At 53.1% G+C, this 21,076-nt stretch overlaps 1 protein-coding gene across 6 annotated transcripts in view; it reads right to left on the bottom strand.

The window, feature by feature from the left end:
• The window catches only part of FOXN3 (forkhead box N3), a 440,728-nt gene that overhangs the window by 234,915 nt on the left and 184,737 nt on the right, over positions 1 to 21,076 (bottom strand). For 3 of the 6 annotated variants that reach the window (XM_040227481.1, XM_040227484.1, XM_040227485.1), the window contains exon 3: positions 16,236 to 16,792. In XM_040227481.1, coding sequence (XP_040083415.1) covers positions 16,236 to 16,778 — 543 coding nt within the window. In that variant the 5' untranslated portion in view covers positions 16,779 to 16,792. Of the gene's footprint in view, positions 1 to 16,235; positions 16,793 to 19,900; positions 20,206 to 20,936; positions 21,060 to 21,076 lie in introns of those variants that run through there. The other 3 variants (XM_040227486.1, XM_040227482.1, XM_040227483.1) reach the window with 3 other exon arrangements.

Raw genomic sequence — 21,076 nt, 5'->3', positions numbered from 1 at the left:
ATGCAGGAGACCTGGGTTCGATTCCCGGGTTGGGAAGATCCCCTCGAGAAGGGAAAGGCTACACCCTCCAGTGTTCTGGCCTGGAGAAGTCCATGGACTGTGTAGTCCATGAGGTCACAAAGAGTCGGACACGACTGAGCGACTTTCACTTTCTTAGATGCAGTAAAGAATCTTGGTTAATTTGGTTTTAGGAGTGATAATGGTTTTGGGGAGAGGAGTGTGTTTCTGTGAGTTTGAGAGTTCATTTAGAGATATATTCTGAAATATCTGGAGAGACGATGATTTGCTTACTTTAAAACACTGAGGCGGGGGGGTGGGAAGGGGCAGACGGAGTTCGGAGGAAACAAGACAGGCTGAGTGATAATGACATGTATGGTGTCGGCCCGCACGATGGTTACACTGCGCGCTCAGGGCCACTACACTACAGTACTAACCCTCCGTAACATAAAGTATAAGCAAGGCAGACTTTATAAGCCCACCTGAAGAGTTTTATCTTATTCCTCTACATGCTGCTTCTCAAATTTTCAAGACTCAACTTGGGGAGTGTGCTTAAACGCGGCTTCCTAGACAGCACCACCAGGAACGCTCAGGAAGTCTGGGCTCAAGTTCAGAGAAGTCCGTTTCTCACCAGCACCCTAGATCACTCTGGCCGGTGGTCAGCGCCACGCTGAGATAAGCCATCCAGGTAACAGGAGCCGCTACGGGGCTGTGAACTAATGAGCCCGCGAGCAGCCCTGTGCAGATGGACTTTCGAGGATGGGAGGCGGGAAGGGACTAGGGGCTCCTGCACGAGCCGGCAAACAATGAAGATCAGCGGCTGGGGTTACGGAAGGGGCCTCGGAGCCAGGAAGGAGGCAGAGTCGAAGGACGCGTGTGGCTGACGGGGTACCGAGCTGAGGACGGGAGGGCTCAGGGACGCCTCAGAAGCAGAGGGCCCTGAGATTCGCAGGGCTGGACAGAGGGACAGTGGGAGGCATCAGGGTGTCCCCCAGGACCGGCGTGCTGCAGTCCACGGGTCCGCAAACAGTCAGACCGAGCGACTGACCCGACTAACGACCCAAGGACCCAGGCTCACACCTCTGTGTCCCCCACGGCGTCGAGCACAGTTCTCTTCACATTCCAAGAGCTCAAGGTGGCTAAAAGAACAAAGGAATAAAATAAATCACCTATGTCAGGGGTCCCCAATCTCTGGGACTTAATGCCTGATGATCTGAGGTGGAGCTGATGCAATAAAAATCGAAATGAAATTCACCCTAAATGCAACCTGTTTGAATCATCCCGAAACCATCCCCCCACTCCAATCCGTGGAAAAACTGTCTTCCACGAAACCGGGCCATAGTGCCAAGAAGGCAGAACTAAAAGGTTAATATTACTGTGCTTACTGACAATGCCCAAGGGGAAAAGATGTTACCAGTGAAACCCAAACAGGGAAAAATGCGTCCGACACCGAAAAATGATCAAGTCCCCAGAGCAGTACAGGGTGTGGGTCACTCGCTCCACTCCCCTCTAAACTATGAATTCCATCGTGGCCAAGTCATTCACAGGAAGTGAAGGCACCAACAGGCAAAGGCAACGGCCAGTGAAAATAGAATCATTAAATAAAAATAAGAGCAAAACACTTAAAACAAAAAATAAGCTGGAGACTGTTTAACCTGTTTGTTTACAAATCTGGTCCAAGCTAGCTAAATCTGTGGAAAATCGGTCAGTGCTGGCCACGGTCTTCTTCTCCATAAATTTCCAGGCATCAGAAAGTCCTGCTCTGGAGGACAGGGCTGCTGCGGAAACCCTGAAGACAAGTAGGCTCGTCTCCTGCTTTGTAGGCTTCCCTGGTGGCTCAGAGGTGAAGCCTCTGCCTGCAAAGTGAGAGCCCCAGGTTTGATACCTGGGTCAGGAAGATCCCCTGGAGAAGGAAATGACAACCCACCCCAGTACTCTTGCCTGGAAAATTCTGTGGGCTACAATCTATGGGGTCGAAAAGAGTAGGACATGACTGAGCGACTTCACTTTCACTTTTTTATTTTTGTATATGCCATTCGTTTTCTCAGAAATGTCTAAGGGTTGCCCCCTGCCTTATAAGAAAAGTCTAGACTTCTCAGCATGGCACTCAACACCCAAAGTCCAGCTCAACTAAAACCCTGCAAACCTTCTCTCTATCTTACAGGAGCCCTCTGCTTCAGCCAAGTGGGGTAGAGGGAAGCAGAAATCCCAGATCTTGGTTAAACATCTGGCTGGGCCAGTCAGCAAGCCGATGAATTTCTTTGAGCCTCAGTCTCCCCACTTGTAAAGCGAACAAAGTGTCCACTGTTCAGTTGTTGGAAAGCTACACGCTCATGGATACAATGCTTCACACAATCACAAACAACTCCCAACCAGACAGGTGGACATGTCAGTCCCATTTTCAAACCCAGTTTTCCACCGTATGCATCCCCACCCCCACGTCCAAGTCAACCCTAAGGACTCCAGTGACCTCCTCTCTCCCTGTCACCAGCCAGAGCCCTGGCCACCCAGCTAATGAAATCCCATCTCCTCTCCAGGATTTCTCCCATGGCTCTGCTAACCCCCAGGGATCCTCTTCTCCTTTGGATTCCCAAAGCATGCCATTCTGGCCATTGCACTGTCAGTCCCTTGGCCCTGGCCCCTCTTTACCTCTGCCCAGTCCATTCCACCAGAGTTTCATCATCTCTCTAGTCCCTGGCAGGAAGTAATTACATTTTTTCCCCGTTTCGAACATCTCAACGTGATGACAGCGGCCGGTACACAATGGTTACTAGCAAGACCCCTTACCCATCCCTTGCTCTGGAAAATCAAGACAACGTGTGTCGGACGCCGGACATTCACTCCTGTCTGCAACCGGAGGCTAGAGTTCATCAGTTTTGATAACCACTCAACCCTGTGATTACAAGCAATTTGAGGGCAGCTGGCAGGAGGAAGTAGCCACCAAGGAAAACTGTTAGTTTGAGAATCACCAGCCCCAAATCTATGTGAACAAACTGCGAGAAAGATGAACTCATCACCAGAGACCGGAACGAAGGGAGGCTCGAGACGGCCCCCGAGTTCCTTGGTGTGAAAATCTGTTACCTGGGAGAGAGAGGCTGAGCGGACACGCAGAAAGCAGGACTCAGAGGACACTCCAAAGTTACTCACTGTTTTCCTCCGGGACTTTCCTGGCGGTCCCGTGGTTAAGACTCTGCCTTCCAGCGCAGGCAGTCTGCACTGGATCCCAGGTTGGGGAGGTGGGATCCCACACACCTTGCAGCCAAGAAAGCCAAAACATAAAAAACAGAAGTGACTTTGTAACAAATTCAGTGAAGACTTTGAAAATGGTTCACATTAAAAAAAAAAAAAACTTAAAAAAAATTGTTTCCAAAGACCAGAGTCTTTCCAAAAAACTTTTTTGTTGCAGGCACGTTTGAAGCCCCAGTCCAAGCCCACACCTCATTCCAGATTAACGGATGGCCCCAGCTGCTGTCTTGACCCAGGGGGACCCTGCCCCTGCTGGGACCAGGGCCGAAGGTCTGATGCTGGGAGCACGGGTCTGTGCGTCTGAAATAATGACAGACGCTGCGCGGGGGCGGTGGAGCCGACTCCGCGGGACACTGGGGCCCTCCCATCACAAGGGCTGGCGCCAAGCACCCCGGTGCTGCCTCGGCGAGCCAGGGGTGTGAAGACGCGGAGTCAAGGGCCACATGGAGGAAGCCAGGCTCATGGGGAGACCGCAACGGCACGGATCAGCAGCCCCATGGGCACGGATGGAGTCACGGAGGGAGCAGCGTGAATCGCCATGGACCCCAGACGTGCTTTACCGCCCGTCACCACCAGTCCAGGAAACCGCTGCTGAGGCCTTGGGCCGAGCATCCTTTTCATAAGGCAACTTGGGTGACTTCTTTTCCTTGCAACCAAATGTACCCTGATGAGCACATTCTGTTTTAAGTGAAGCTAAATAAATTCCACCAGCAGGAGATCTCTCTTAGAATCTATTTCGACTGACAGCAGCTACTTCTGTCTGATTTATTACCTTGGTAAGCCCTTCCTTCTGCAAGCCGGAAGGGCAGTGATCTCTTCTAAAGCAAGGCTGATTTTACACCGGCGGGGCCGGCACAGGCAGCCCGACGTTACAGGGCTCCCTGCCATGCATCAAGGCCAGTCTAGTCAGCCTGTCCATCCCCTGAAAGCAGCGGAGCCTCCACACCACCAACTTTGTCACTGAAGCAACTGCTGACTTTCCAGATCCACTGCAAATCTCGTTGCTTGGAGACACGTATACAAGAAAAACCCCTCTCTCGAGCCTGGGACCAGGTGGCAGGGAACTCACAGAAGTCAGGGGTTAGGTGTAGGGGTGGTGGGTTAGTGGCTAAGACGTGTCTGACTCTTCCGACCCCATGGACAAAGGAGCCTGGCGGTAGCCCAGCCCCTCTGTCCACTCCAGGCCCCTCTGTCCACGGGGTTCTCCAGGCAAGACTCCTGCAGTGGGTGGCCATTTCCTCCTCCAGGGGATCTTCCCGACCCAGGGGCGGAACCCGAGTCTCCTTAATCTCCCGCACTGGTAGCAGATTCTTTACCGCTGAGCCACCTGGTCGGGGAGCTAGAAAGGAATGTTCACCAGAGTGCATTCCTATCAGCAAATCAGAGACGTCCCTGGCCCCGAGCTCATCTGGAAGTTATATTCTCTGATGCCTGTGAAACTGCAGGCAGTAACAACCGTAACGACAGGTAAGTTATTTGTTAAATAATTCTGAACTTCTCCCTCTAAATATAAACCTCTTGCATTTTTATTCACCAGGCTGACTACACCCCCAAACGAATTCTCTAGTCAAACAGTAATGGAAATAAAATTTCCAACAGAACTAAAATAGAGGCTTGATTTCACCTCCTCTCTAAAGGAGAGGTAATCCAGAAATCCTCTTTAGTTTTCACCAAATAAGCGATAACGCGTCCCAGATTTATACAACTCCGACTTCTCCAGTGAGCTTGAAACTCATGTTATCAAACTTCTGACTTGAGAGCTCCACCTAGATGTTCAAAAGCCATCTCAAATTCAACATGGTCAAAACAGTATTTCTGGCTCCAGCCACGCCGCCCACTTCCCAAACCACATTTGCACACAGGCCTTCATCGGCACACCCCACGGCTGGTCCAAGGCAGTATCGTTTCCATCACGTCTAACCTGCACCAGAGAACAAGCCCTGAACAGATGTTCCCTGCCCTGTCCCTGAAACACTTTATCCCCGCTCCCTGACACACCCCCTACAGGCCTTCTTTCAGGGCCCTGTGCACTTCAAGCCGCTGCCAGGGCCTCTGCACGTGCTCTCTCTCGCCTGCATCTCTCCTGCCACCCGAGGCTGGCCCCGTCAGCTCCCGCGGGAAGCCTCCTGCTCTCCTCCCCAGCCCCGCGAGGCCAATCTCCCGTTTGCTGTGACTGCAGGTATCACCACTACCTACGTGCGTCCACGCATGGATCTACTGTTAAACGCAGCCCTCCCTGTCACCCTCTCTGCCCCCACGACGTGGGCGATCCAGGAGAAATACGAGGGACGAGGCATCAGTCGTCGATGTGTCCCCGGTACCCAGAATGGCGCCTGCACATCGCAAACACGTACGGCATGGCTGAACTCTGCTGAAAATACTTCTGAGATGACCGAGGCTACTTCTCTTTCCGAGTTGCTGTTGCCATTTAGTCGCTAAGCCGTGTTCGACTCTTCTGCGACCCCATGGACAGAGGAACCCGCAGCCCGCCAGGCTCTTCTGTCCAAGGAATTTCCCAGCAAGAATACGGGAGTGGGTTGCCATTTCCTTCTCCGGGGGGATCTTCCTGACCCAAGGATCGAATTTCCACCTCCTACACCGGCAGGCGGATTCTTTACCACTGAGGCACCAGGGAAGCCCTGTTTGTAAGCGCAGAGTCTAATTTTCACTTTGCAGAGTCAGGCTTCCCTAGCGTCTCAGAAACGTGGCTGTGAATGCGGTTTCTCACTTTACATGACGGCGCCTGGGGAAGATTCTAGAAGGGATACAACATTCTATGGGGCACTCCGGGCGTCGCGAGCGAGACTCTGTGCCCCAGCCCTGAGCCATACTGCCTGCCCTCTAATGCCAGGAGGCTGGATGTGTTTCTTTTCTCCTTCCACGACAACCACGACTGGAGTCAGCGCTCACATGACTTGATCCTTTCTTCTAAACACGAAGCACGTGTGTCTGAGCGCTCTGCCGTTTTCTGACACCAGTGAAGTCACTTATGGGCCCCGTCCCCTGAGGATGACAGTCACCACTTTGTGTGAGACCCTGCGCAGAGCTCCAGGGAAGGCAGCACTCGCCTCTAACTCACCGGCCCCGGAGCGCGCCCGACGCAGCCCATGGGGACGCGAGGGAAACAGAGAAGGGAAGCTGGAGAGCCTCTTCCCCGAGAAGCAGCAGCCACTCTGCCCGTGCATACTGGTCTCCTGCTAAGTTCACAGCAGAAGTACTCAAACAGCGCCCAACACGCGCGCGCGCACACGTGCGCACACATCAAAGGCTCCATCTCTTTGTGAAACTGTCAGTAACCTCGCATAGCAAACCATCCAGCTATCAGCAAAAGAACGGCTTTACCCCCTCCCCATCTTCAGCCACGGATCTCCCCTGCTTTTCTCATTATCACACCTGGCACTTGACTGCATCTTCACCTCGATCAAGCTGTTGCTTCTGAAGATAGTGCACACAATATGACTAGAATATCTGGAAGCAAAACCCCAATAAACGGAATGTCTGAAAACCGGGTCATCATCTCCGCTCTACTTACGTTACTGGAACAATTCACAGTTTTCCCTGTAGCGTGCCACCCCCTCCAGCAATTCTTCATACTTATTTACACGACCTTTCTGATCACCCATTCCTCTCCTCTTCTCTGACCCTGTTCCTGATCCTTTAAGCCCAGCAACATTCATCTCCGAGACCATCCGGACCTCTGTGGCAGAAAGCCTCATGCTTGCTTAGTAACAGAATCAGCATTTCACTTGCGATATCAATGGCCTCAGCTAAAAGACTACGTTTCCCAGCCGTCTTTGCTGCCAACAGGAGTCATGTGGCCAGGAGCTAGCCAACAAGATGAAAAAAGACTGTCGGGGAGGACTGTTTCTGAAAAGCTCCTTAAAACTGGTAACTCAACGGGACTCCCTTTTGTCTCTCCCTGCATACCCTTTTCTGCTACCTGAAATGAGAACAAACCAGCAGATGCCATTTAGACCAGGAGCAGCCTGTGAGAACAGAGGCAAGCGGTGCACTGAGAACAGCAGAGGGGAAAGGCAGACGGGAGGTGGACTTCTGTACACTTCGCAGTGCACGTCTAGCTTGTTCAGCTCAGCAGTTTTTGGAGTTCCTGTTTATAATCAGTTCAGTTCAGTCGCTCAGTCGTGTCCGACTCTTTGCAACCCCATGGACTGCAGCACGCCAGGCCTCCCTGTCCATCACCAACTCCCAGAGCTTGCTCAAACTCGTGTCCATGGAGTCGGTGATGCCGTCCAACCATCTCATCCTCCGTCGTCCCCTTCTCTTCCTACCCTCAATCTTTCCCAGCATCAGGGTCTTTTCCAGTGAGTCAGCTCTTTGCATCAGGTGGCCAAAATAATGGAGCTTCAGCTTCAGCATCAGTCCTTCCAATGAACACCCAGGACTGATCTCCTTTAGGATGGACTGGTTGGATCTCCTTGCAGTCCAAGGACTCTCAAGAATCTTCTCCAACACCACAGTTCAAAAGCATCAATTCTCAGCTTTCTTCACAATCCAACTCTCACATCCATACATGACCACTGGAAAAACCATAACTTTGACTAGACAGAACTTTGTTGGCAAAGTTATGTCTCTGCTTTTTAATATGCTATCTAGGTTGGTCATAGCTTTTCTTCCAAGGAGCAAGCATCTTTTAATAGAAACAGTCAAACCTCGACCTAACTAATCTGTTCTTGGAGGTCTCATGTCCATTCATGCTTTGCTAACTATTTATTCAAGTGTCCCGCCCTGCAGAAGGACTATTCAAAGCCCGCCCATTACTACTTTCTATCTCAGCTCCAAGTGCCCCTCTCAGGGGAAGTGAAGTCTCCCTGACTGACCTCACTCACCAAGCTGGCACTCTTCTCACACCTGCAACGGTTTATTCGTTTTTAAATCTGTATTTGCATAATGTCTCCTATTTCACTGGAATGTAAACTTCTAAAAGGCAAGAACCAAATCTCAGCTTTTATTTTAACCTTTGATATTACCAAATAATGCTACTGAATAAACCAATAAGTAAAAAGTGCTCAGAGTCCCTGAAATTACAGGCAGTGAAACACTGTTGCTCTACGAAGGCAGAGGCATTCTATAGGAGCGACAGGGGTGAATTTCAACTGTCTGAACACTGTGAAGCCAGAAAGTGAAAGTATTAATCACTCAGTTGTGTCTAACTCTGTGTGACCCCATGGGCTGCAGCCCACGAGTTTCCTCTGTCCACGGGGATTCTCAATCTCCAGGCAAGAATACTGCAGTGGGTTGCCATCCCCTTCTCCAGGGGATGTTCCCAGGCCAGGGACTGAACCTGGGTTTCCTGCACTGCAGAGAGATTCTTTACTGTCTGGGCCACCAGGGAAGCCCCTTTAAGCAAGTGTTAAAGCAAACGTAGCCAGGGGAGAATTCTTACTCAGCTGGGAACCTCCCTGGCCTAGTGGTTAAGAATCTACTTTCCAAAGAGAAGGGGACGTGGGTTTGATTCCTGGCTGGGGAACTAAGATCCCACATGCCATGGAGCCATGAAGCCCAAGGCCACGCATCACAACTGGAGACAAGCCAGCCAGCACGCTGCAGCGAAGAACAGAGGAGGGAGGGCAGAAAGGAAACGAAGGAAGGAAGGAAAGACGGCAGGACGATAAGGAAGAAGGAAACATCCTTACAGCGCGGCTGGACATATTCACTGAGAAGAGCAACAAGCAAGTTACCAGCGACAGGGGTGGAGAACAAGAATTAAACACTTTAAGGGGGCCACACATCTGAACTCCACAAACAAGAGATCAGCCTATAATCACAGCACCATCCAAATGAACATTGTATCAGCCTTTAAATGTATATGTGTGTATATATATATTCATCATCATCTGTTTCAACCACAAAAAACGTCCATTGAGAAGAAGGGGGGATTTTCTAAGAAGTGTAAAACCTGTCACCGTATTGTTAAAGCGTAAGAGCGGTAAGACGTTCAGTGGCTCTGTGAGGGGGAAATGAATTAATCCCAACAACCCGTCACTCAAAGCAAAACACATGACTTCCAAAGAGGAGACTGGTGTGCCAGATTCCTATACTGTTTAGCGCAGAGAATTTTCCCGCAGCTAATGTGGTTTCATCGGACTCCTGGAGCCTCTGCAGCTCAACAGGGGAGGTTCTGTTTGCACATCCACGTAGTCCACCAGTGAAGAAGTATGTCGCACTTGTAGCTGGGTACCGCCAAGCCCTGCCTAAAAGAATGCAAAACATACTGAAAGTGGAAGTCCCTCAGTCCTGTCCGACTCTGCAGTCCACGGAATTCTCCGGGCCAGAATACTGCAGCGGGTAGCCTATCCCTACTCCAGCGGATCTTCCCGACCCAGGGATCGAACCAGGGTCTCCCGCACTGCAATACTGGACAGATACGTGAATGGAGTCCTCAGATCCAGGAGAACCAAGCTTTCCAGGACACCTGTATAGACCCGCATCAAGGTCGGTCGCAGGGGAATCACTGAGCGCACCTGAGAAGCAGGGTCCTCTTGGAATGCACGGGCCAGAGAGCCTCGGGCCCGCCCTCGCGCACCCCTGCCCCCTGGGAGCGCTCGGCACGGGAAGCACAGCTGGCTCTGAACCCAGCAGGCGCTTTCAAAGTCCGCTGAATGAACGAATGAGGGGTGAAGAGCTGGCAACAAGAAGACAGCAGAAACACCCCCCAGCCAAGGCACCTCTGCCTGGAAGGATGGGGGGTGGGTGGGGGGGAGAGAGCAGCAGGGTCTGGGAGGACCAGACGGGCAGGACTGGTAGCGCAGCGTGGCCGAAGGCAGCACACAAATTTCTTGACCTCCCTGAGGCTGCTGGTATGAAGTGCTTTCTGTTCCAGGGACTGTGACGTGGGAGGATGTTTATTTCAGGCCCCCCAGAGACCCTGGTAACGTCTCAACCTTCCAAGGCAACACAGCCTACAGCACGGATGATGGCAAACAGCCCGCCGGGCAGTGGGCACTGGTGAGAAGAGCCCGCGTTCCTGCTCTACGCAGGGCGGCCCCAGCTCAGAGATGAACAGGACCGTCTCCTGGCCCGACGACCACAGAAGAATCTTTGACACCTCATCTGATATTTACATGTCCCACCACGCAACACTACCCTGATTTTTAGTAACTGACTCAACAAGGCCGAACTGCAGAGTTTATCAGAAAGCATCATTTACCACCAACCTCCCCACTGACAAAATAATAACAGTAATAGTTAGGGCCTTTCTTCTTCCTAAAATGACCATCACAGGTGTGGTGGAACTGTCACGGGAAAAGGAAATGCTCTCGAATCTGCGGCTGCACCCCCGAGGGGACGGAATAAGAGCAACCGTGATACGGGGTGCTGCTATACGAGGGGCTCTCTGCCACGTCAGAGGGGCTACATTTTCAAAATTGCTTCTGAAAAATTTCATCCACCAGGATGGAAAAGTGAACATCAAGGGAGCTGGGAACTGGAGGGAGAATTTGCATAAACGCAGGGATAAGGGGCTTTGGACTTGGGCCAGACCTCTGTGGAGGGGGCCTGGGAGGCAGGGGGTCTGGAGGTGCCGCGCACCACACGCTTTGTGCAAACTCGACTCCTTTCCAGCTGCTTAAAGGTTGGCCCCGTTTAAAAGCACAAAAACATTCTCTGTATTTATCTTCCTCTACCCTGTACCCCAGAGTAAATTCCGAGTGTATTTGAGTTATTTTAATTCCTCTATAACTGATGTTCATAGCATACTTTTAGGAAGTACCCCGAGATCAACGATCAGCCTCTATACCGAGGAAGCGTGGTCAGCACTGGGGTTGAGGTCAGCGCGTGCCCTTCAGAACTGGAGGGAATTGGGGTGCGTTCCTGCTCCGCTGCATACTAGCTGTGTGACCTCTAACAAGCCCCTTAACCACTCTGAGCTTAACCATCATCTATTTTAAGAATGAAATCAGGGCCCACCTCATAGGGTTGCAGTGAGGAAGAAATAAGATATTGGGAAAGCACAAATAAAGTATTCTCTGAAAAGGGAACGACCGAGGATGAGATGGCTGGATGGCATCACGGACTCGATGGACGTGAGTCTGAGTGAACTCCGGGAGTTGGTGATGGACAGGGAGGCCTGGCGTGCTGCGATTCATGGGGTCACAAAGAGTCGGACACGACTAAGTGACTAACTGAACTGAACTGAAGTCCGTTACTGTTATTACAAAACGCGCGTGGTTCTTCCCCTTTCCAGGGTCAGGAGTCCCACTAAGAACCAAAAGTGACCGAACAAAATCTTGAAATCTCCTAGGAAAATGCATAGTCACATAACATGTTATCAGCAACTCCAGGTTGTCTGCAAAGCCTATGACATTCAAAGACCCAAGTAACAATAAACTTCTGCTTCTATAGCTGAGGATACTGAGGTCCAAGCAGCCATGTACTTCCAGTATCAAAACTCAAACCAGGTATCTTGGCTTCCAATCCAGGCCTCTTTCAACCAAGACAAGCTGCTTATATTTATAAGCTAAAACTGTACCTAAAGCTCTGAATATAATAAATATACTTCTGTACACTGTTTCCCTTATCAACCCTCGTATGACAACAGTATGTTTTGTTAAACTGGAAAGTCAAGAAAAAGCACAGAAATAGCAACACGCACACCTGAGCCACTATAATCCAGTTTATAAAAAATAAAAAACTGTGCTCTAGGTCTCATTTACAAATACTCAGAGAGGTTAGTACACACCAGTCTTATGGTTCCAACTGAGATCTGTAGTTAGGAAATTCAAAACGGAATCCCAGACTCTGGACCTCTATCCTGACTGATCTGGGCAAAGGTTACCCACAGATGAGATCGCGAGATGGAAGGCTGAAGGGGACTCTGCAGAGGGAAGAGCAGCCAACCCCACGTGAACCCCTCCTGACAGGAGAAGGCACAGGACGCAGCTATAAAGCACTCCCCGGGGGCCAAACAAGCGAGAACGGGGTCTAGCCTTTTAGCACGCACTTCCATTTCACAGAGCATCCGCACGAGAGGACAGAGGAACAACCTTAATGAAACCCCAACAAGGCAGACGTACTCTGCAGAGAGGTCAATTTGACAAGGAAGGGGCCGGGCGTCTGCCGCGGATGAGAACAGGTTGAAGCCTCAGAGCCCAGTGCAGCGCTTAGACGGCGCCTGGATCCCGATTCAAACAGACATTTTGTAAAATATCTGAACAACAGACCTGGCATCTGGTGGGACCAAAGAACTGTTCATTTTGTTAGAGGTGGCGCTGGCATTGTGGTTACGGAAACGACTCCTACACACACGGAAGCATGTCGGGTAAAGCGACACAACGGAGAGGATCTGCTTCAAATTACTCAAGAACAGAAAACAAACACGAGTGAAGTAAGGGAGGCCAGTCCTGTCAACTACTCAGTCCGGTGTGGCCAACGGCGGTGATGGTTAGAGAATCACTGCACTCCGGCCTGTACTGAACATGTCCCTGTTAACTACTGAATCCGGTGTGGCCAAAGGCGGTGATGGTCACAGAGCTACACTCTTGCCTGTACTGAACATGTCTGAAATTTTCCATGATTGGGGAGGGAAAAAAAAAAAAAAACAACCTCTATCTTTCAAAGTCCCATTAGAAATAAAACAGGAAAAAAAAAATACTGTTCACACCTAACTTACGCATTCATGAGAACATGTTCTTGATGAAATCTCTGCATTGGAAAGAACCTGAAAGGCATCAGATTCAAGGATTCCCAAAGCCGGCTGAAATCAGAAACATGGAGAGTATGAAGAATTTTGGTTTTCCCCAGCCCAGCTTAAACCTGCTGACTCAGTCTCTTCTGCTGAATCAGGAGAAGTGACGCACAGGTGACTCCGTGGTCCAGGGTGTCCTGTCTCCAGCCCCAGTCAAGTAGCGGCGCCGCAAGGCACGGGTCCCCAGCCCCCAGAGACAAGGATCACACCGGATTCTGCAGGCTCACGCTTGTGCATCTTGGCCTAAGTGTGATCCCACACTTTTAACAAGACAACAGAAGTGGGGTGGCTGACCCTGTGCACACAAACGCAAGGCTTCCACCACCGCCACCCCCGCCAGCCCCGCCAGCCCTCTCACCAGCATTCAGGCACAGCATTCAGAGGAACCTCAGCGCCGGAGCTACAGCCAAGGAAAATCCCCCGGGAAAAACAAGCTTACCTGCGAGGCCGAGGGGCTTTCCCCGGGCAGAGCGTGGGCACATGCCTTTCCCTGACTCACTGGCACGGCAGAGTGCCCCAAGCGAACGGGCTGGGACCAGTGCCTGAGGGTACCCGGGAGCCTGCCCCTCACCAGGCAGCCTCCAGCTGGGCCCCAGGGAACCAGAGGGAAGCACAGGGAAGCAGGGAGCTCGCACCCCTACTCTGTTCTCTCAGCATCAGCAATGCCAGGAACAAACTCCCGGTCACAGAACCGACTGGCATCTCATCAGAAGCACTTCAGTAGAGGTCCGAACGGCCGGGGAGCTAGGACTCTGCGTTTCACAGGATTAACCGCCTCCAAGCCCCGGAAACCATTCCCTTTCACAGGTGTGGCGTGTGCCATGACAGACCCTGGGCAAACCTGACTCCCAGAGCAGCGTGGGGGTGGCAAGTAGGGTGCTGGGGGGAGCTGTCGGACACCCACTTGTCACGCCCCAGGCTGATGAATGATAACTCCTGAGCGTCTCCACTCACCGTGGAGCTGGTCTTGTTGAACATTTCAGAGTGTGCGTTTGCTAAACTACTCTCACGTGACCCGGGGTGAGCGCAAACCTGCCGACTCAGGCGTGCGGGAACTTGCAGAATCGTTTCACACCAAACTAAAAGCCGCGGTCATCGCGGCAGCAGGGACGCGCAACCCTGGCGGGCCTGACACCACTGTCTTCTCCGCCTTCTAACCCTGCAACTGCTTCTCTGTGCTGCGCGCTCAGTCACTTCAGTCGTGTCCGACTCTGCAACCCCAAGGACCTCCTCTGTCGTGGGATTCTCCGTGGAGAATACTGGAGGGGGTTGCCATGCCCTCCTCCGGGAGTCTTCCCCACCCGGGGATCACACCTGAGTCTCCTATGTCTCCTGCATCGGCAGGCAGGCTCCTTACCACTAGCGCCGCCTGGGACGTGGAATTGCTCTCCCAGACCTTCCCCGCCCAGAGGACCCACCTGTATGGGGTTACGGGCTTAGTTCTTTACAGGGAAACAGCGAGTTTTCTCTAAGTTCAAGGAATGATGGGAAAACGCTCTGCAGAGTTGAGTCAGTCTCCCGATGCCCCTTCTGGGATAAGGACGGGAGGAGAGCGTGACGGACTCCTGGGGACAACAGCAGAACCCGCGACGGTTACAGTTACAGGAAAACGGGGACCTGGGGAGGCAGGGCCGGAGCGCTCAGGTGTGCTCACTCCTGCACGCTGACCGAGGGGCCACCTGCTCCCGGGTCAGCAGCAAAGCTCCTTGGCGTCCACACCTTCCTCCTCCTGGGCAACGCCCTCCTCAGGCCCTGCACCCCACCCCACCCCGTCTTCAGCACAAACTCTGGGTGAATAGCATCTGCCAGCAAACACGCCCAGCGGCAGCAAGGATAAACGGGGCTTCAGCCCGGCCAGCTGCAAACTCGGGCAAGTAGAATCTTCTCAGGCTCAAGATCCTACTGGAAGCACAGATCTGTTCCCAGCAGCTGAAAGGCCCAAGCCTGCACAGCTGCTGAGCCACACGAGAGTGGTCCTGAGCCTGAACCTGAACTTCAAAAAGAACGGAAAGCAGGGACTTCTCTGATGGTCCGGTGGCCAAGACTCTGAGCTCCCCAGGCTAGGTTTAAGCCCCGCTCAGGATCCCTGCAGCTGAGACTTGGTGCAGCCAAATAAGCGAATAGTAGAAACAGACAGGCAAGCAGGCCGCCGCTGCACGCCGCCGCAGCGCTGACGCAGAAGCCAGAGCCAGGAGCGCGGCACGGGAAACGGCAGAGAGCGGCTCTCTGCCAAGTTATTTTAGCCGTGGCCACGTTACTTCCCGGGGTTCCCAGGTGGCGCTAGTGGTAAAGCACTCGCCTGCCAACGCGAGAGACGCAGGTTCGATCCCTGGGTCTGGACGGTCCCCTGGAGGAGGGCCTGGAAACCCACTCCAGGGTTCTCGCCTGGAGAATCCCATGGTCAGAGGAGCCTGGTGGCTACAGTCCCTGGGATCACAGTGAGTCAGACACAACTGAAGCGACTTGGCACGCACGCGTGTTACTTTTCAGGACTTCAAGCTAGGTCACCATTTTTCTAACATTTTTCCACCCTCTTTCTACTCTACCTATCATATTCCATACAAGAAAGATAAAGCAAATTATTAAACTTCCTTTAGCAAACCACAAGGGTCGAGCTTTAAAGGCTTTAAAGCAAAAAGTTTACCTTTTAAAAAGCCAGTTCTGAATGAGAACCTTACCCTCAGCCCACTTTCCAGGCTGAGAGGGAATTTCAAAGTTGCCAAACACTTTACAGAGCCCAGAATTTCAAGAGAGTCACCTGGGCACTTGGGGTCTTTGTTCCTGCGGTATACAAAGATGTTCAAGTCATCTGTACAATGCCCACCACTGTCTATTTATTCCAGAATCCTAGACCAACGGCCTTTCTCCGAGTTAATATTCAGAAAGAATACAAATGCCACATTTCTCTAGCCCTTGATGGCAATTTTCCTACATATATATATTTACACTCCTCATGGCTGCGCTCAGAATACAGACCTTTGTGTGGTCTTGAAAACCAAAGGGACCCACCCACACTGAAGGATGACCATACTAAGAACCCATCAGGCCTGCAAACCACTGTTTTGTAACCCTGCTCCCCAGTGGGAAGCCCTCAAGCCAGCTTCAGAAACACCAACCGCAGGAAAAGGAAGTTCTGGACAACCGCCTGAACGCGTGCAATGAGACAGCGCTCTCCCTTTACGCAACGGCCACTTCCATACAACAAATTCACATTCCTGAACATTTTCTCTTCACGGAGACACGTTTCACTTCCAAGAGAAAAACCCGAGCTCCAGCCCCCGAGGCTTACCTGACTCCTCTCTTTGTCCACTTTCTTAAAACATTTATTCAAGGACAAATTGTGTCTCACTGAGTTTTTCCACCCAGTAGGTGCGTTTGCAAAATACGGAAAGTGTTCCAAGATCCAGTTGTAGATGTCCTTGACGGGCAGGCGCTTGGTGGGCGAGTCCTCGATGGCCATGAATATGAGGCAGCTGAAGGAGTAGGGGGGCTTGCAGTTGGGGTTCTGCCTGGCGTCGTAGGGCACGTCGGAGTGGGCGGGCGAGGGCGGCGGGTCGTCGTCCGGGTCCTGGACCGGGCTGACGCTGCGCAGGACCGAGTCCCCGAAGCTCTTCAGCAGGTTCTTGCTCTCGTGCAGCCAGTTCAGGTTGGTCAGCTCCTCATCCTCCATGGCCCCCTCCTCTAGCCGGGTGTCGGGCAGGGGGAAGTCGAGGTCATCGTCTTCCTGCAGGGCCTTGGAGAAACCGCTGCCCCGGTAACGCTGACTCAGCCCGCTGGAGACGCTAATTCCTGAGCTTTCCGGCTTCTTGCTGGGAGGCATGACTGGACCCATTTACGTGAAGGCTCCTGAAACACAGGACACAGAGAAGATGAGGGGGGACCCGACGGCAGAGAGGCAACCGCGGCCTCCCGCCCCGCCGGCTCGGTGGGCTCCCTGCCCCTCAGAGACGCCCCCTCGCCGGCCCGCCGGGCGCAGCAGAGCCGCCCGAGCCGCGGTGGGCGACTGGGGCCCGACGGCCCGCAAGGGCAAGACCAGGGACGTTCGCAGCGCCCTTCAGGGGCTCCTGACTCCCAAGAAGGACGGGACGGGAGGGGGGGGTGGGAGTCCACCACACCTAGCGGTCAGGGTCAGGGTCAGGGTTAGTCCTGGGGACCCCCTGGCTGGCCGGCGGTAGCGCTCAGCGCTCCCACTGCAGAAGCGACAAGTTCCATCCCTGGTCCGGGAACTAAGATCCCCTCAAGCTGTGCGGCAAGGCCGAAAAAATAAACAAGGCCCACCTGTGTAACAGCGCAGGGGAAGAGTATGCCATATCCTGTGATAAACCGTAGCAGAAAGGAGTGTTAGAACCAATATATGTCACGTGTAAAATCACTGCGCTCTACACCAGAAACTAGCACAACATTGTAAATCAACTATACTGCAATAATTAAAAAAGGCGGGGGGGAGGGGGGCCCCACAAGGCCGTCTTCCTGATCCATGAAGCCTCTCACTGTGACCCTAGGAAAATCAGTTATTTCCTGCTGGCCTCTGTTTACCTGCTTTACATGAAAATGTACAAGTTTATTTCGAGCCTCACAATAAACACCACTAAATAAGTGTGGCCACAACCCAGGTCACTTTGGGTGACAGGTCTTACTATTTACCTTTCTCAAGGAAACAAAAAAAGACGCACCTGGAAGCTTAAGGCCTGCTGTTTCCGGTTATGTTCAGCTGTTTCCGTGCGAAGACCATCACAACTGCCTGGGAATTAAAACTGGCTGTGCTGAAAACCGCTTTAGTAGTGTTTTAATTTTTTTTTTCCCCCCACTGCAAGTCATGACCTCAATCTACAACTTTAATAGCATTTGGCAAGTCTAAAGAGTGATGGCAACCCACTCCAGTGTTCTTGCCTGGAGAATCCCAGGGACAGAGGAGCCTGGTGGGCTGCCGTCTGTGGGGTCGCACAGAGTCGGACACGACTGGAGCGACTTAGCAGCAGCAGCAGCAGCAGCAGAGTGATGCCAAATTATTCTGCGGATTCAAAGTGGAGGAGGAAGCACAGTTAATTTCGTTGGGACACTACACTCTGAACAAAAAAGTGAGCGCTGTCAGACACCACGCAAATAAAGAGGAATGTGAAGATGAGCCATCAGCTGAAATTAAAATCAGTGCAGAAAGTCAGGAGAGCAGCCAGGAGCTTCAAGAAAGAAGGCAAATCCAACCAAAACTGCTAAGGGTTCTATTCCGCTCCTCCCCCATTTTTATCAACAGCCCAGCACAGGGGGGCAAATACCTGAGGAGGAAAGACAATGGGGGTGACAGGTCCACACACAGGGTGACCCAGCAGCTACAAAGCACGTGCATCCCTCGAGCGAGATAGAACGGGAGGCAGAAAGAAGAGGAAGAGAAGGAAAGGTCTCCCACCCTCCCACAGCATGCTGGGTGTAAGAAGGCTGTCTGTTTTATCGTCCACCCCAGCCCTGGGCTTCCCTGGTGGCTCAGACAGTAAAGAATCCACCTGCAATGCGGGAGACCTGGGTTCAATCCCCTGGAGGAGGGCATGGCAACCCACTCCAGTATTCCTGCCTGGAGAACCCCATGGACAGAGGAGCCTGGTGGGCTACAGTCCCCGGGGTCTCAAAAGAGTCAGACATGGCTGAGAGACTAAGCACGCCCCTCCCCCGCCGAGCAACATCCTGCAGGCTACTCAGAAAAAAAGAAAAAGAGAAAAATGAACGCAGCAAAAGCAAAGATGGGATCATTCCATGGCTCCAAAAGTTCACTGACACCACGCCTAAAATAACTGCCACTTCAGCCGGGGAAGCTCTAGGAAGCATATGTGGGGCACTGGGGACCCAAAGGCACCTGAGAGCTGGTGGCGCCACCCCCACCCCACAACCCCCTACCCCTGGGCGACGCAGGCTGAGGGGGAGGCCAAGGGAGACGGACAGCCTGCAGACAGAAGGCCTGGGTGGGGAGCGGGGGGCTCTCTCGAGCTGCCCTGAAACATCCAACTGTTAGAAGGGTAAAAATTTTCACAGGCACCAAAGTCCCATGGAAGCAGGTAGTTCAGATACCTCGGGTACATCCAGAGGGAATATGTTTTTGATCAAATAGGGAGGCTACTCTGAGTAGTACAGGATACCTATTAAAGAATAATCCAGTGTTTTCAATTTGGAGGTAAGACAGAGACCAGCTTGATGCTGCTTTTACAGTCTTTGTAAACAAATCAAGGCTAGGCTTGTCCTCTCGAAGTTTTCACGGGACTCCCCTCATCAAATAACCTAATTTTCTGATAACAAGGACTACCCACACAGTCGAGTACAGAAGAGAAAAAAAAAAAAAAAAAAACACGCCCCAGCCGCTGAAGTCAACTTTAGCTCCACAGGAAAAAAGTTTTACGTCTCCTGAGCTACCAAACAGGAAAATTATATCATGGCTGACAGTAAAGTAATTTAATTGCACTGTTGCTATGACAACATGCTTCTCTTTCTTTTTAATTTGCTTGTCAGTAGCTTCCCAAACGAACTAACATGCTATTCTCCATGTTTTCTTTTGTTTTAAACAAACACTGCCAGCAATACGGTTTTCTTAGGAAAGCGGCGCTGCCCAGAGGAGAGAGTTCAGGGGCTCAGCACCCCTGGGTCGCTCGCAGGCTGTGTGTTCTGGTGGCCCCGATGCTGGCCAGCTGTTAAGTGCACCACCGTAAATCCACATTTTACAGTGACCGCATCAAGAGCTGCTGACCGCTACCGTTCCCAGAAACCACACTGAGGAGTTCTCTATTATGATCTCTAACGACATAATTCGCCAAATCTTTTTTTTCCTACTATTCTTTAGAAGCAGGAGGCGGGGGCGGGGGGGGGGGGGGCCGCGGAGAAGAATCCAGATCATGTGAGTCTGCAGTTCAGCAAACATTTTCCATCGGCTGCCAGTAAGGCTGCTCGCCGGATCCGCAAATGTCCACCACTGACCTCCTTACAACTTTTCGGTTAGCTATTGGCTACGTTCCGCACACGCACACCTTCCTGCTTGTTTGTGACTTGCTGGGTTTCGTTATCCTTTTTTTTTTTTTTTCCTTTTTTTCATGGAGAAGATAAAACAGAAAAGCTCATTCCTTGCCCACTGCCAGAGGGCTGCAAATAACTGACAAAGGCATGAGTGGCCCAGCTCCGAACAGATGGTCAATGCGAACTTTAAAAAGTTGAGAAATCACCCCCGCCCCCCCCCCAAACGGAGCAGGGCCGTGGCGGGTTTGGGGTGTTGGGGGGGGGGGCGGTACCCCCCTCCGCGCACGCGCACACGCGCTTTGCTCCCTCGCCGACGGTCCATGTCAAAAACATTTCCAGGGGACCTGCGGGCGCGGCGATTGGCGGCGGCCCGCGTCCATCAGCGGCGTTGCCAGGCGACGGGGAAACCGCTCCTCGCCCCGCCAGCCCGGCCCTTCGGAGCCCGCATGCCTTCACTGCCGGTCAGACGGCACCAGCCTTTTATCGGCCGCCCCGGGCCCGAGAAACACATCGGGGGAAGCCTGCCGCCCCCCAACTCCTCCGGGGCCCAAGGGGGGCTTCAGAGAGGGGCCGGGGTGACCAGGACTCGGGCCTCGGGAGACGCTGCCGGTGCCAAGCTTGCACACTCTGGGGGTGGGGGTGGGGGAATCTTTGTTAGGAGCCCGTCTCTCTTCTGGGGTCTCCCCTTGATCAGCACCCCCAGCCCCGGCCCGGGTCGGGGGTCTCGCCGACACCCCCAAGTCCGTCCCTTTTGGGGGGAAGTCGGGGCACCGGGGAAAACAGCCCGCACGTCGGGGCCAGGAGCCTCTTCGCACCGGGCAACTTCCCCGGGGCTCCGGGGCTCCCGAGTCCCCCGCCGGGCCGGCCCACCCCCCCAACCCCGCGGCCCTCGCCCCCGGGGACTGCGCAGCCCCCGGGTCGGCCGCCTCCGGGACGGCCCCCTGAGCGGAGCGCGCGCGCGCGCCCCGAGCCGACCGACCCCGCGCGGGCGCGGACTCACCTGGCCGGAGCGGGGCGCGGGGGCGCGGGGGCGCCGCGGCCCTTCAGCGGGAGCCCACAAACTTTGGCGGGCGCGCGGCGGGCATGGCTCGGGAGCCCGGCCGAGGGCGCGCGGGCGCGGCGCGCGCGCGCGCGCTCCGC

This window comes from Oryx dammah, unplaced genomic scaffold (genome assembly GCF_014754425.2).
Source record: "Oryx dammah isolate SB20612 unplaced genomic scaffold, SCBI_Odam_1.1 HiC_scaffold_26, whole genome shotgun sequence".
Taxonomy (NCBI): Eukaryota; Metazoa; Chordata; class Mammalia; order Artiodactyla; family Bovidae; genus Oryx; species Oryx dammah.
The sequence above is the reverse complement of the archived record's forward strand: the minus strand, read 5'-3'. Positions and strand labels throughout refer to the sequence as shown.